Here is a 16785-nt window from a genome sequence, read left to right as displayed (position 1 = left end):
AAACAGCTTAATACGACATTTATATAGTGTCGTCATATCTCTATTTTCTTGTAGTGAACTTATAATTTTCTTAGTAAACTTTTTGAAAGATAGAAAGTATTTATTTCACATTTTAAAAAACACTTAGTGTAGAGAATAACGATTTAATATATGTGCATACCTATTATATATGTAATATGTATGTTCCAAGTCATAAAAAAAAAATATACTACATATATATAGGTATATTCGTAATTAATAATATCAACCATTATAATTATAATTGCAAAGAGTAAGATTACATGTCTTAATTACAACACATTACATCAACAAACCTCTTGATTATGTAATGCTATTTAGATTAATGCACGTATATTACTTGTTAGATATTCTCTTCAAGAATAACACAAAGTAAGAAAAAAAAGACAAAAACAATAACGTAACAATACAATAAGAACATATTCAATATAATTTTATAAATGAAATTTGAGGATGGAGTAAATTTTATGGATGGTAAAGTAAAACATTTTTTTCTTCTTAAAAGTCACTTAGTTATCATTTCTACCATCAAAATCACTACACTTTGAAGTATACTAACACAAAAATCAAACAGCATGAAAATTCTAACTTTATGAAGGTCAATTTTTTTTCTTGAATATAATAAATAAAAAATCAATCAAAAAGCTTAAGTCTGACCTAACACTTAAATGAAGAAAGTAAAATATTAAAAGAACAAATGGACCTCTAGAAATATCAGTGGAACTTTGTTGCCTCCCTAATTTTCAACAAAAAAATTTCTGGGGAAGCGTTGGTTTATACTTTTATATTGTTCTTCGATATTTTATTTTTTTCATATGAGTTTTGGATCAGGTCGTGTCTGTAACTTTGAATTGAATTTTTAATTACCAAATTTTAAAAATAAGTGATTCATGGGATTATTAGTATTTTCAGGTTGTGTGATTCTTGCGTTAGTATTCAGTATACATATGCTAAAAATGATAGTTAAGTGATTTTATTTTTTTTTGGGGGGGGGGGGGGGGTGGGGGGGGGTGGATGGTTACATGAATGTATATGATTTGACATGTGCACACACCTCACATCTATCTTGTGAAGACAATAAATAAATAAAACGAAAAACATACATATACTTTAATACAAACACATCATTTAGATACAAAATATAATTTCCAATCTATAGAAAATAAAATATCTCATATATATATTCTCTTTTTCTCACAACAATCAACCATTATAACAATTCACATAATCTTCCTCTATATAGGGAAGAAAATAACAATTAATCAATGATATCTACGATAAAAGAAGTTATAAATAAAAAATCGATAGAGAATATCTTATTGATTTAGCAAATTTAAAAATTGAAAATTGATAGATCAAATCGATAATACATAAAATCAAACTGAATCAATCGATACTGTGAAACTTTTTTGAGAAATTGTGTAGGTAGCTCGACCCAAAATAAATAATAATATTATGCCTTGTTAAGAGTATTTTTATATTCTTTTAGCCCAATAATTGATATCACAACTAACGATTTGACAAGATGAATAAGAAGATTGTGGAGACGACAATGTGGGGCCCATCTTAGTGCCTTTTCTCATCTACATATCGGTTTATCTTTACCAATAGTTTTGGAGATGCATAAACAAAAAGAATTATGCAGTGTGCTTTGGTAATCTTAAATACTTATATGATTTGGATGACACACAATTTATTAATCTCTATATAAGTCTATAAAGTGATGAGTACTCATGTATATGTAGAACTTAATTAGTTCGAAAGAGAGATGGTTAGGTACTAGTATATTATTCTATATTCGTAAAAGTAAAAAAAAAACATACATATTATCATATTGTAAAAATATTTTCAATAATCTAGGGTCACTTTAAGAAAAAACGTGCGAACTCAACTAAAGCAATTGATATTATATTATATTAAAAGTATTTTTGATTTACCAACCCCACATAAAGTGCCTCCCAAACAAGTAAACCTGTTTATATTTTTCAAATAATTAAGTTACAAATCTATACTCAAATAATCAAATAGTAAAATGTTCACCTTGTAATTCCCTCCTCATGAATTTCCCCTTCTCTTACCCCTAACTTCTTAAGAAAATGGAATCTCGGAGTACGATGGTGTGTACAGAAATCTTACATCTATCTTATGAAGACAATTATTAGAAAAAACGAAAAATATACATATGCTTCAACACATCATATAGGTTTAGGATTTCAAATTTAGAGACAATAAAATTTATTCTTTTGCATATATTATAAAAAAAAATCTCCCAACAACAATCAACCAACTACATAACAATTCTTATAATATTCCAACAGGAAATAAAATAAATTATCAAAGGTATCTACGATAAAATGTGTTATAAAAAGTCTCCAGTTCATTTTCCAACTCAGTTTCTCTCCTCAAATAAGCATTACATCTTGTTATCAGTAAATCCACCATTCCAGTCTTGCCGCGTAATCTAGCATCTTGTATCATAGCATTGATGTCTCTCAAATGATGTCTCAAACTCTCCAACTCCCTGCAAAGCTCCCGCCTTTTATCGCCATCATCATTTGACAACGTCATTTCCACGAATTAATTACTAGATAAAAAATAAATAAAAAAGTAAGAAAAAGATTATTTTTTACGGTCACACCTCTCTAAAACAACAATTAATTAGGACCACCAATTGTGATAATATTTGAAAATCACTACACTTAGTACATTTATATCGACAATTAATTCAAATATTTTATGTGAGTATCAAATCTAAAGAAATATTTAAACTATATAATATATATGACTCGAGGTAAACAAAACAAACTCTAAGGAGTACATCTCTAGGGAGATACAATCAACAACGATATTTGTGTGCGTAAATATTTGTCTATGCTTACTCATATTATCGATTAATAATTTTTCTAAACATTTAGCCAATTGAACATGAAAAGACTAATAAATATTTCTCCATATCGAACACACTCTTATTTAGGAAGGAAAAAACTGTGGTGTTATGGTATGTTATAAAATATTTTTGTTATATGGGATAACGTCACTTACTTCAGACACTTTCCTCATACAAACATTATTTGTAGTAGCTCGTGTATGTGATTTAATCTACGGCATTATTTGGTTATCTATTTTGAGATATTACTCTTATAGATCAAATTTGATAGTATGTTTGAGGTAAATTAGTCAAGTTGATGATTTTCTAGGTCTTTAAATGTTGGAGAATTGAATCTTATTTAAGAAAAATTCATTCAAATTCTAAAAGATATTTGAAAAAATATGGTCAAGCAGAACTCCAACTCTAATTCTGAAAATTATATATATATATATATATATATATATATATATATAGATAGAGAGAGAGAGGGGTCACTTTATATGTCCAAATACCCACTTTATTATATTATCCCACAAGTGAAATTGGATCCAGAATGGGGTGATAGCATTTGCAGAATTTACGTGTAAATGTTTTTTTGGAATAATTTTCTTAGTCAACTTTTTGAAAGATAAAAAGAATTTATTTTAAATTTTAAAAACACTTATTGTAGAGAATAACGATTTTATGTGCATACGTATTATATATGAAATATGTAATTTCTAAGTAAAAAAATAAATATATACTACATATATATAGTTATATTCGTAATTAATAATATCGACCATTGTAATTATAATTGCAAAGAGTAAGATTACATGTCTTAATTACAACACATTACATTAACAAACCCCTTGACTATGTAATGCTACTTAGATTAATGCTCGTATATTAGTTGTTAGATATTCTCTTCAAGAATAACATAAAGTAAGAAAAAAAAAAGACGAAAACAATAACAATAATAACATATTTAATATAATTTTATAAATGAGATTTGAGGATGGGGAAAATTATATGGCTGGTAACGTAAATATTTTTTTCTTCATAAGAGTCACTTATCTACCATTTCTACCATGAAAATCACTACACTTTGAAGTATACTAACACGAAAATCAAACAACCTGAAAATACTAACTTTATGAAGGATCAATTTTTTAAAAATATAATAAATAAAAAATCAATTAAAAAGCTTTAGTCTGACCTAAAACTCAAATGAAGAAAGTAAAACATTAAAAGAACAAATGGACCTCTAGAAAAATCAGGTTGAAACTTTGTTGCCTCCCTAATTTTCTACAATTTCTTCTGGGGAAGTGTGGCTCTATACATTGATTTTGTTCTTTAATATTATTTTTTCATATGAGTTTTGGATCAGGTCATGTCAATAACATTTCATTGAAATTTTATTTATCAAATTTTAAAAATAAGTTAATCATGGCATTATTAGTAATTTCAAGTTGTGTGATTTTTGCGTTAATTAGTATATTCGTGCTAAAAATGATAGTTAAGTGACTTTTGTGTTCACACCTTTTTCAGATATAAACACATCATTTAGATATACTTTAATATAAATACATCATTTAGATATAAAATTTTCAATCCATAGAAAATAAAATCTTTCATATATATTATCTTTTTCAGTTTTTCTCCCAACAATCAACCATTATAACAGTTCACATAATCTTCCTATATATAGGAAAGAAAAATAAAACTTAATCAATGATATCTAGGATAAACGAAGTTATAATCAGTCCTAAGTTCATATTCAAGCTCAAATTCTCTTTGCAAGTAAGTAGAATATCTACTTATCAGATAAAACAACTCTTCAATTGTGCCTCCTAACCTCACATCTTGCATTTGACGATCAATTTCACTCAAATGATGCCTCACATTCCCCAGCTCCGCGCAAATCTCGAGGATTCGATTCCTGTTATTATTACCTGGTGCTGCCATTTTTATAGCTAATTAATCACTGGACAAAAAATGAGAAAAAATTAGTTATCACAATAAAACTTCTCTACCAATTGTTATCTCTGAGACAATAATTATAGAGAGATTTGAATGTGTATATATACCCAATAGATGAGTGGATTTTGAAGTTAATTAAGCACTAATGAAACTAACCTGGGTGAAGTGATGTTCAAAGTGTGTTGAAATAAAATGTGCCTTTGGTATTTATAGAAAATCCATCGTCCTAGTTTCATATAAACTTAGATTTTCATAATAAATTTGAATTTTCAAGATACGGAAGAAATATAAGGAACATAATTATTTATCAATTTTTTTGGTTAATATCTCTATGACCCCTCAAACTTATCAACGAAATTCATTTAGACACTCAGATTATAATTTGTTTCAATTAGCAATTGAACAAATGCATATCTATTTTGAATATAAAATATAGTACGTGACTAATTTGCCTTTTGTGATGTATATACTCTCTTTAAAACTAAATTCTGTGAACAATTTTATATATTCAAAAACCAGTGTCAGTAATGTCTCATTAATTCCAATCAAACTAGTAAGATAAATTAGTCAAATATTAATTTTTACATTAAATATAAAATAAGTTTAATAGAGTGGTCAACAAAGAAATACGTTTTAATTATCCCTATTTATGATTATGTTGGCATTCCTTGATTGTCTATTAAGTCAAATAATTCAAGTTAATATTCCAACCGTTCACTTTTACTTGTCACACTTTGACTTGACACACCTATTAAGAAAGTGATTATTAATTAGGTATTTTACCAAACTTTTCCCTATTAAATGATGTCTTAAAAAATGATTTGAAAAATATGTATTTAATGTTAAGGGTAAACATGAAAAAAAATTATTGTCTTTCCTTGATATGTCAAACATGACAAGTAAAAATAAATATATATTTTAGGAATAAGTGACAAGTAAAAATGAACGGAGGGAGTATTAATAGAACAAACACATGAAAATTCACATTTTATGTACCAATTAATTATATAACAAACTTTATCTATTAATTGTCCCTTTTATTAAATTTGCATGGAACAAAAATATAATATGAGTTATGTCTTCCATTATGATGTCATAAATTTACATACTTAGATATAAAAGAAATAATTCATGATATAAACAAAAATATAAGGGAAATTATTGTTTCTTTAGAAAACAACTTTATTGCGTACTTGTTATCGTCGTTCCACAAATATTTGTAATTTGAAGATATGTAGCTACGTAAGGTCTGTTCGGTACAAAGTAAAATATTTTATAGAAAAATAAGTGAGTTTTTTTTTCGGTATGTAAGTTAATATATTTTTTAGTATAAAAGTTTAAGCAAATATTCAACTAGGAGTATGCCTATAGGTACCTTGCGAGATACAATCATATATATATATATATATATATATATATATATATATATATATATATATATATATATATATATATATATATATATATATAAATCCAAATTTGCAAATATGTTCTAAATTACTATATTATTTATTTTAAGGCGAGTTGACAAACATTACTAGTTTATTACTCAATAAGGTTATAGTTTCAATTAATTACTATGTGTGGTTATATTTTAATATAATTTTCTATTAATTATGAGATTGTCACGATCCGAGCATACATTCTAGACATGACCGACACTCGAGAACCATTGTTGGTCGTCCCCAAGTGAATTCTTATCCTGGTTGACTACTAAGAGGAAGACTAACTCAAGCATACACACGCATCAAAAGTGAAGAATTGATTGAAAATAGTTTATTAAATCTCAAAGTTACCTAAAAATATTGAGTATTAGACATAAAGTTTTAAATAAAATATCTGAAATTGAATACTACTAGACTGACTAAGATTGTCTATCCATGAAGCCTCCACTGTATAAAGATAGGTGTCGGAAAAAGGACTCACGACACCTCAAAGTGTTACTACTAACAAATCATAAATCATAAAGTTTTAAATCATAATGTAGGTCGAATGACATCAGTACATTGAATATGTGAGTATGTAATGGGGCTGAATAACACAAATAACTGAATTGAAATACTGAAAGTAACTCAACTGAAATATAGTATAAATCATGATGAAAAAAATCATTTAAGCTCGTAATGTGGGAATGCAATAATAGTAAACACTAAACTGAAATGTATATATAAAAATATACTTTACTTTACTTGGGAGTTTCTCTAACCGACAATCATCACTATGAGCCTTGTGATGATACAACGTCTTACCTACGTTGCCAAAGCCACCATATACCTTGCCGGAGTATAGAACGCAGCTGAACTGATAGATCCACTAAAAAGCCTTCTTGAGGCAGGTAAGAAGTCCCCCGTCTTGCGATCTTAATTCTTCTCCAAATTTATTCTCACACTAAAGAATTGACCCTAATACCTAAGCATAATTTAATAATCACACGATACGACCTTATACGTAAATGAAGAATAGTTCGCGTCTTAACTTAGAAATTTATGGGTGTAACAGGGACCCACAACAAATTGTATACAGAAAGAAAAATAGTTATTCCCTTATTTGTATACTCATTTATACAAATTTGATTTTATCTCTCCTCTCTACATCCTCTAATTCTCTCCTAAAATCACTTATACACATTGATTTTTGAATTTCGAAATCTACTTTCTCCCTCATAATCGTGACATCTCATTTTATGTCTCTTCTCTCCATTCTCTAATTCTATCCTAAAATCACTCATACACATTGATTTTGAATTTCGAAATCTACTTTCTTTCTCATAATTGTGGCATCACAATTCAAGGTAATCATCCAAAACATGTTTCAACTCTTCTTTTTTTGGTTTTTCGTTTGTATATGATTTATGCTTGTCTTCTTTTTTTTTCTCAAAAATCTTTCCCTAGACTTTAAATTTCAGATTTTTCTGAAAAAATGGATGAAGGAACTTGGATTACTAGAGGTATATCATTACGTGTCAAATTTGTTGATGATCCACTATGATTTTCGTTGGGTCTAACTCAAGCATTCAAAGATATTGAAATATATGTTGTTAAATCTTGAGTGAATGAAGAAATTAGATCCATTGAAGAGTTTGAATTCAAGCACCGAAATGACTCAATTATGATGCAATAAATTTTTAAAAAATTTCAAGCAAAACATAGAAGCAGAATATATATATATATATATATATATATATATATATATCAACACATTTGTATTAACAGAGTTATACATATATAATACCTTTATAATCAAGACATTTATAAAGTTTTTGATATATACTCAATTTTACTTTAACTTAACCTAAACTTCTTGATCACTATAATTTTTCTCTACAATTCAAGTTTTTGATTGATACTGTTGTTTGTTTTGCCAATTAGAATAATATCGTTGACAAATAGTATTTCTATACATAAAACTTCATCCTATATTTTGTACGCAGCTTATCCATAATTAGGATTTAGGGTAAATAAATACGTAGTAATTATCGAACCCGCAATTACAAAAAATTCCTTAATTTGTAGATAATCTCAACTACAAATTCTACTAATATAATAAGAGAGGTGAACCATTTTGGAAAAACTTAAAAGATAACACTGTCTAACATAAAATATTATGTTACATAGCTTATTAATTAGTACTTAAAATATACTCCATCTGTTTCTAATTATTTGTCCACTTTGAATTGAATTGGCACACCTATTAAGAAAACAATTATTGACATAGTGAGTTTACCATTTTACCCCTATTAATTATGAAGTTAATGAATTAAAAACTTAAGATTTTCAAGAAATGCTACATTTTTCAAAATAATTAATTGAGGGTATAATAGGTTAAAAAAATTGTCATTTCTTAATTTGTCCAAATGAACAAGTAATTAGGGACAACTAAAAAGAAAAATAGACAAATAATTAGGGACAGAGGGAGTATTATAATGCTATTGAAAACAGTCTTTCTATGGTACACTTCACGTTTTAATAAATTTTTGTGAAGCTACACAATTACTTTTATTGTTATTTGTAATATTTTATATTAAATTGTCGTAACATAAATATTTTTCTCTAACAGACAATTGCCTCAAAGATGTTATCGAGAAATCTTGACGTAACTGATAAAATCATTGTCATGTGATTAATATTGCGAGTTCAAATTATGAAAATAATCTTTTAATGGATTATAATAGATACTTATGATCAGACTCTTTTCGAACTCGAGCATCACAGCTTTGAGTGCACCTTTGACGGATTATAATAGATACTTATGGTTCAACCCATATCAAACTCGAGCATCATCAGCTTTAGTGCATGGAGCTATCCTATATTAATCATCGCAGATCGATCTCAGATCCATTTTTTTCCCCGAGATGATGAAACCCAGAAACTCAATCGCAAAAACAATATTCCAAATATTCAAGAATGTCAGTAATCCCAGAAAACCCCCATTTTCATCATCATCAATTTTGGAATCAGTTCCAAGGGAGAAAGTTGATTATTTGGTGATTGGAGCAGGTATAGTGGGCATTGCAGTAGCTAAAGAGCTTAGCGTAAATCATGATAGACAAGTTCTGGTTGTGGATTCTGCCCCAATTTTTGGAACTGGTACAAGTTCTCGTAATAGTGAAGTTATTCATGCTGGCATCTATTACCCTACTAATTCTCTCAAGGTTCTTTCTTGTTTTCATTTTGTCTAAGTTCTACTGTGAATCTTGTTGTTTTTTAGGGCATACCCATTTAAGGATTTAGTTAAAAATTGAATCTTGGGGTAGCTTATTGGTTGAGTTTTCCCTTTTTAGCTGATAAAGATTTGTGATTAAGTGTTACTGGAAGTCTGGATTTTGTTTTTAGGCATGATATGTGAACAGACACTTAAACTTGAGCTCAGCTAGCTAATAATCACTCTAGACAAGTCAACTTGTCTCCATTGTGTCAGTTGAACACTAGAACTTATAAAATGATCGTCTCGATACCTCCGGAAGTTATGTGTCATGTTAGCATCGGGTGTTCCCGAGACAGCGAGGATGAGTTGAAGTGTTTAGTTACCTCAGCTTGTCTCCATTGTGCCAGTAAGGTTTCAACTTACAAAATGATCATCTAGATACCTCCATAATTTATGTATCACATTAGCATTGGGTGTCCATGAGACATAGTGAGGACGAGTTAAAGTGTTTAGTTACCTCAGCTTGTCTCCATTGTGCAAGTTGTAACATTCCAACTTACACAATGATCATCTAGATACCTCCATAATGTATGTCATAGGTAATCTTGTTTTAGAAGTCTGAATATTTCCAATTAAGCATGAACTGAAAGTTTCAATCTGGTTCTGCTAATTGTTCGGGTTTCTTGTCTGTGTCTGTCTGTGGTCTTGCTTCTATAGTTACCGAGTAAGCATGAATGGGAATTTTGAATTTTGATACAGTTAATAAATCAAGTGAATATTCCCTGCTATTTGGAAGATGAGAAAATAGTGGTGTCTTGAAAGTTGAGTGTCTAACTGACTACAATTGAATGCAGCATGGAGAAACTAGTTATCATAGCTTGATTAGAGTACATTTACCTGATGTTTGAATTTCAAGTTGAGTTCAAGCACAATCTAGTAGCTGATTATCATGACTACAATTTCAGTGTTAAACTCTGAGTTCACCCTGGATTCAATTTTAAAAACCTTGATTTACAATACTATGCATATCAACTGCATATGCTCTAGCGATGCTAAATGTACAATACTATGCAAATTAGCGATAGCTATTCTTATCTTTACTCACTTCAATGCAAACTCTTATTTACACGTATGGATCTCTTTTCTAGAAATTATATAGGAGTAAGTGTCATTACTGGGATGTGGAATGTAATAGTTGTGAAGGTTCAAAAACTATCATAAGTAGTTCTACTGCAAGGAACTCCCACATGCCACACATGAGCTTTTAACTTTCAAATTTAATCGCAGGCATCTTTCTGTGTCAGAGGGAAAGAATTGCTCTACAAGTATTGCAAAGACCATGAAATTCCACACAAGCAGATAGGCAAGCTAATAGTTGCTACTGGATTATCAGAGGTTCCAAGGTTGAGCGCTCTCATGACTCGAGGAATTCAAAATGGGGTTGAGGATCTGCGAATGATGGAGGGGTATGAAGCTACTACACTGGAGCCTGAGTTGCAATGTGTTAAAGCTTTATGGTCGCCTTCCTCAGGAATAGTGGATAGTCATTCCTTGATGCTATCATTGGTGGTAATGCTTCTCATCATTCAGTCTCCAAATATATTATGTCATGTTGACTGCTTGCTAATCAACATCCAACGAGCTTATTCTTTAGAACTTCGGGGAAAAAATTCTCTCTACTTAGAAGATCTCAATTTATCATTATTTGTTTACCTTTTTAGAATCATTGATGTAATATTGACAGGACTATGACCATACCATGGGTTTAGGGCGAAGCTGAAAGTCATGGGACGACTTTCTCTTACAATACTGCTGTTATTGGTGGTCATATTGAAGGAAATCAAATTCAAATTCATGTTTCTGGGAGCAATGCCATTGCAAACTGGAATGGGAGCTCTGAATTGGACTCTGAACTTATTCTTATTCCAAAGTTTGTAGTGAATTCTGCAGGCTTAAGCGCTCCAGCCATTGCAAAACGAATGAAAGGTCTACCTGACGGTATTATACCTGCTTCTCATTATGCTCGTGGTTGCTACTTCACACTTTCAAACACTAAATCCCCTTTCAAGCATTTGATTTATCCTATACCTGAGGTTGGTGGCCTTGGAGTGCATGTTACCTTGGATTTGAATGGCCAAGTCAAGTTTGGTCCTGATGTCGAATGGATAAAAGGAATTGATGATATTCCGAGCTTCCTCAACATGTAAGTTCTCATTGATAATGTAAATTTTTGCATATTGAAGGTTGTAAAGCATGTTCTCCTTTTGAGTACTTCAGCCTACTACATTCTTTACACTTAAAATGGAAAATAGAATTGCAGAACAGTCAAAAAATTCCTTAATGCTGGAAATGGTTACTCTTCTTGCATTACGAAACTAACAGGAGCAAAAGAATTCTAATCTCCGACATGATTTGCTTATGATATTTTAGGTTTGATTACTCTGTGCGTGAAGACCGTGCAAATCAATTCTACCCAGCAATAAGAAAATACTACCCTAGTCTAAAGGATGGATCTTTGGAGCCAGGTTATGCAGGCATCAGACCAAAACTTTCTGGTCCAGAAGAAGGTCCTACCGATTTTGTAGTTCAGGTAATATCAAACTTATTCCGAGTTTCTAATCACATGCAATTCTTTAAGTTTGCCAAAATTAAGCACAGATGATCCAACGGACAGAAAATTAACTAATCCCTACAAGGTTAACGATTAGTACTCTGATCGGGTCTTACACCTGAAGTTATCAGACAAGAATGATCGGAATTACCTGAAGCAGAGACATTTTTGGTTACCTTTCCCTTCCATCTGCTAAATCTGATGGTCTCTAAAACACATGTTTTGCAGGGAGAGGACATTCATGGTATATCTGGTTTAGTAAACCTGTTTGGGATTGAATCACCAGGCCTAACTTCCAGTATGGCTATTGCAGAACATGTTGCTGCTAAACTACTGAAATGATATGAGATTTCTTCTGCTCGCGCTGAAGTGATATTTTTATGTTGCAGTAGTTTCAGTCAGCTGTTAAGTTGGAGAACTCTATAGACATAAAAATGTATTATCATTGAAATTTCACCATCTAACAAGGGATATATTGTACTTACGAGTTGCGAGTGACTGGTGACTTTAAGCAGTAAGAAGAGAGTTGTGGGCAACTGAATTCTGTTTGTACCCAAAACAAGAAACTTAAATAGTCATTGTTTCACTGTTTAAATGTTTTCCATTCTAACAATTGATTGTCAGTACACAACACATCCAGAGCCTCTTAAGCATCAGCTGGAATTGCAAATAATCTTTAACATTCTATAGAAATTTTTAACATGTTCAACAATATGGTTCATGATAAAAACAGCCATCCACTTCTGATTCCTCGAAGGGAATGATGCATGAGTTCCATTCTAAGATTTCACCCCGACAAAAGCAACTCGTAATATTGTAGAGCTTCAATATGTGATGAAGCCAACTAGGCAGCTGTTCTACCAACTTTCACCTGAGTTCTTGATATGACCATTCAAAAAACTTATGCTTGTATTATAACATAGAAATTCTCATCGTTTACGTTCTTGTCTCCACTTGTAGACAGGTTTGGTTGTTGGGTTAACAAGCTCTTCTTCACGAAGTTTACGTTTCCTTCCTGATTTCTGGTTAACATAAAAGGAATTATTCTAAGATCACCGTTTACAATCTTTGAATACAGAAAAGATATAACCTTAAATATACCTGTAATTCTTTCTGCATTGTCATATCCATGTATACTTTCTCTAAATCTCTCACTCTGCTCTTTCTTGCTTCCAACTCTCTATAAGATGTAGCTGTCTTCCTGCGCAGGAGATTCCAATAATGAAAAAGTTGACAAACTTTGCTTTGAAACCAAACGAAAATTAGTATACATATATATGAAAGTGCACATGTATCCACAGTGGATACTGTTTCTTTTAATTGCATTCCTTCCTTCCTTTCAGCAGTTACAATGTTGACATATCTCGTGAGGGATATGCTTGACAGATTTTAAATAGATTGCCAAACGGTTAGATTAAATTCAAGTTCAAAACATGATATAATCTGTTGTACAACATAAATAAGAAAAGGCTGCAATTACCTTCTAATACTGCTAGGCAAGTTCCCAGAAGCAGCCAGATTACTACGTTCTGAAGCTTTAGACGCTAGCTCTTCTGCTTCTTCCCTGACAAAACATAGAAAGCAAGAAATTTGAATATGGCACTGCAACACAGAAATATCTTGACAAAAAACAGAAAATTCAAAGTGATATTTGGGTGGCACTGCAACACAAGGAATTTCATTTGCTTGCTGTCCAAAATGATTATAATAGACTTAAATAAAGCTCTTAGGAATCCTTATATATAATCATGTCATCCTCTTCTCAAACATGTAGGATACAGAGGAGAGAGAATCAAAAGAATGATAAAAGAAAATGGCATTGCATGATTGTTTGAGGCCTAAATAAACAAAGCTAAAAACAGGAAAAAAGGAAAAGATACTGAGAAAGACAAGTCCCGAGAGGCTGAAATCCCACATCAGAATTCAAGCTTGCACTGAGATACTTGCACAGTTTCGATGATTCAGTATTTTATTTTTTATTTCTTTCCAAAGAGCCCAACATCAGTTAATTTCAACAATTCAGTCTCCTGAAAGATCAGTCATGAGTGGCACTAAATTTAATCAGGAAAACCTGCTTGGCTATTTTATTAGGACCAATGGAACTAGAGTTAGGTAATATTTGGAGATAATTTGTGAACAAAGTTTGGGTATCCATAAGAGATAATGATATACCATAAAGGAGGGAATCGTTGGTCCTTCTGGTTCAGTCATATGGTAAAAGTCAACCGAGATCAAGTAATGAGGTTTCAGCTCATGAAGAAAGCTAAATATTGGATGCAATATGTCAGGCCAATGAATTACCATCAAGTAGAGGGCTTCAAATGAGGCTTTAGTTGTATGGTAATAGTGAACTATTTTCTGAAGTTGAATGATATATCAACCCATGAGGATAATTAAAAATTGAACGAGAATTGTCAGGTAAATTACATTCAAATAGATGTTTCCAAACGTGACTATAATTTGACAGTGTACACACGTAAACACAAGAAAGTTATTTCAATCATGTATGCTGAATGTGTAACAATGGATAAAGAATTAAAGAGGTATTTCTAACCTGTCTTCAGCATAATAGACACGTTTGTTTGATGGCTGATTATCAAGCGAGTGCAGCATGGCGGTTAACTTCTCGATTTTCTGCATACAATAAGAGTTATTTGTTGATGACCAATACAATAAGAGTTATTGACAAGAAGGAAGCTGAAGAAACTTCTCAATTCAAGGGATCAACAAAGAGAGAGAAAGAAAAGAAAGTAATTACAACGTGAACCACAATAAGCAACAGTAAACCTTTTTCTCACTCTGAACTTTCTGCAAAATATAGCCTATATCCTGAGTCTTCATTAACATGAGTTCCTCTGGAGTGTATTTATTTGCTTGGCTCCTGGAAACAAGGAACAGTGTCCAACAAGTCAGGTCAATCACGACTGAGGAAGAAATCAGCTTAACCAAAAGATAGAATATTTGTATCTTACTCCAATTTGTGCACTCCATCAACAGTTTTTGTTTTAACCATCTTGAAGTAGAACTCATCTGGATTTCGAAATGCTGCTTTTTCCTTGAGTTTCTGTGAGGCAAATAACAAATATCACTCACATATCCAATCATACAAAATGTAAATGATCATTCAAGGCAAAGATAAAGGTCCCACCAAATAAAAAACCAAAAGTATATGTAGGAATCCCTTCAAAAGACTACTAACAAAACACAATCAAGGGTTTTGATCTTTTTGTAAGAACGAGAAATCAGCCAACTGCAGCCTTCGAAACTGGGGACGATGGACCCACCCCTCAACCCTACTCCACTTAAATACTCAACTTAATTCTTGAACATGTGACCAAAGAACAAGTTCCTCAACCTTTGCCAATTGAGCTAATCCGGGGGCACAAGGGTTTTATTTTTTAATACAAATGAGCTGTAAAAGCCCCATTGTGGGAAGCTGACCTTCTTTCCTTCTTCCAATCTTTCATTCTTTTACTCAGTGGAAAAAAATTTGGGCCTTGCAGCAAATATCACACAGCGCTAAACTTATATTCATGTCTCAACCACATATCAAGATTTAGCAGCAACAACAACATACCCAGCATAATCCCGCTTGTATGGTCTGGGAAGGTAGGATGTACACAGGACTTTACCCCCTACCTTTGTGGGGTAGATAGGCTTTTTTCCGATAAGACACTTGGCTCAAAAGAGGTGTAATAGAAACAGGATAGACAAGATAATAATGACAACATATAGAATTTCTCAAAAAAAATAATAATGAAGAATCAGATACTACACGAATACTAGTTAAGAATACTAAAAAAAGAGAAAGATGAGACTAGCTCCGAGCCTCTTCCTCATAAAAGTACTCAAACACACGGACTGCCTACTACCATGCTACCCTATTCTCCACCTCCAAACCTTCTTATCTAAGGTCATGTTCTCTTCTGTAAGCTGAAGATTTAACGTATCAAGCTATAGAATACTTTGAATTCAACTAATTCCATATCTAAATCTTCATATCTAAGCTCATGTCAGCTAACATATTGAGCTATAGAACACTCTGAATTCAAATAATTCCGCATCTACGTTTTCTTTTAACTTGTAAACCTTTCAATTCCTCGTAGAACAACAAAACAAAACAAAACAAAAAAAGCTAAATTTTACCTGTAAAGCCTGCTCCTTTTTGTGGAATGCTGTCGCCCGTACCACATAATCTTTGTGTTTCTCAAGCAACCCGAATTTTTTCCTTGCTTGTCTGATAAAAAAAATTACAACAACATTAAACCAAATCAACTCAAAAACACAAACAATCAGTATAATATGTGAAATATTACAGAATCACTTACGGTTGAGCTCGCTCCTTATGAGCTCGTCTAGGAATTGCATTCTTGAACGACGACATTTTACAATTGATTAATTCACTGAAAGCAACAACAACGAAAATTCTTCAAAAAATTTCACCTTTCTTCACAGACAGCAAAAAGCAAATCTACAGGAAGAAGAAGAAGATTAAGGGTTTGGTACAATTGCAGGGTTTTAGGATTTGGGCCTTTTTTTGACCCGTTACTAAGTTGAGGAAGGGCTTTAGAATTTGAGATGGGCTAAATGAGGTTTGGACCAAAGTATTTTGCTTAAGTTGATTATTTTTCATTTTTACCTTTAATATATAACCAACTCAACTCAAAGAATATTCTTTGGT

General features: G+C 31.4%; 2 protein-coding genes across 2 annotated transcripts; one reads left to right on the top strand and one right to left on the bottom strand.

Annotated features, from left to right (window-relative positions):
- The first annotated feature begins 9200 nt into the window (after positions 1–9200).
- LOC125806818 (L-2-hydroxyglutarate dehydrogenase, mitochondrial) lies at positions 9201–12717 on the top strand. The gene is made up of 5 exons (XM_049486568.1): positions 9201–9500; positions 10781–11062; positions 11263–11696; positions 11924–12083; positions 12333–12717. Exons 1-5 carry the CDS (start codon positions 9201–9203, stop codon positions 12444–12446), a joined length of 1290 nt encoding a protein of 429 aa, XP_049342525.1. The 3' UTR covers positions 12447–12717.
- LOC125806819 (probable U3 small nucleolar RNA-associated protein 11) lies at positions 12665–16583 on the bottom strand. Its single transcript, XM_049486569.1, has 8 exons — positions 16433–16583; positions 16251–16341; positions 15077–15168; positions 14892–14985; positions 14659–14738; positions 13585–13668; positions 13206–13305; positions 12665–13126 (listed from the first exon to the last, which is right to left on the bottom strand). Exons 1-8 carry the CDS (start codon positions 16486–16488, stop codon positions 13034–13036), a joined length of 690 nt encoding a protein of 229 aa, XP_049342526.1. The 5' UTR covers positions 16489–16583; the 3' UTR covers positions 12665–13033.
- Positions 16584–16785: the final 202 nt, after the last annotated feature.

Source organism: Solanum verrucosum, unplaced genomic scaffold (genome assembly GCF_900185275.1).
Source record: "Solanum verrucosum unplaced genomic scaffold, falcon-dt-bn FXZP01000196.1, whole genome shotgun sequence".
Classification (NCBI taxonomy): domain Eukaryota; kingdom Viridiplantae; phylum Streptophyta; class Magnoliopsida; order Solanales; family Solanaceae; genus Solanum; species Solanum verrucosum.
This window is presented reverse-complemented; position numbering and strand designations above follow the sequence as displayed.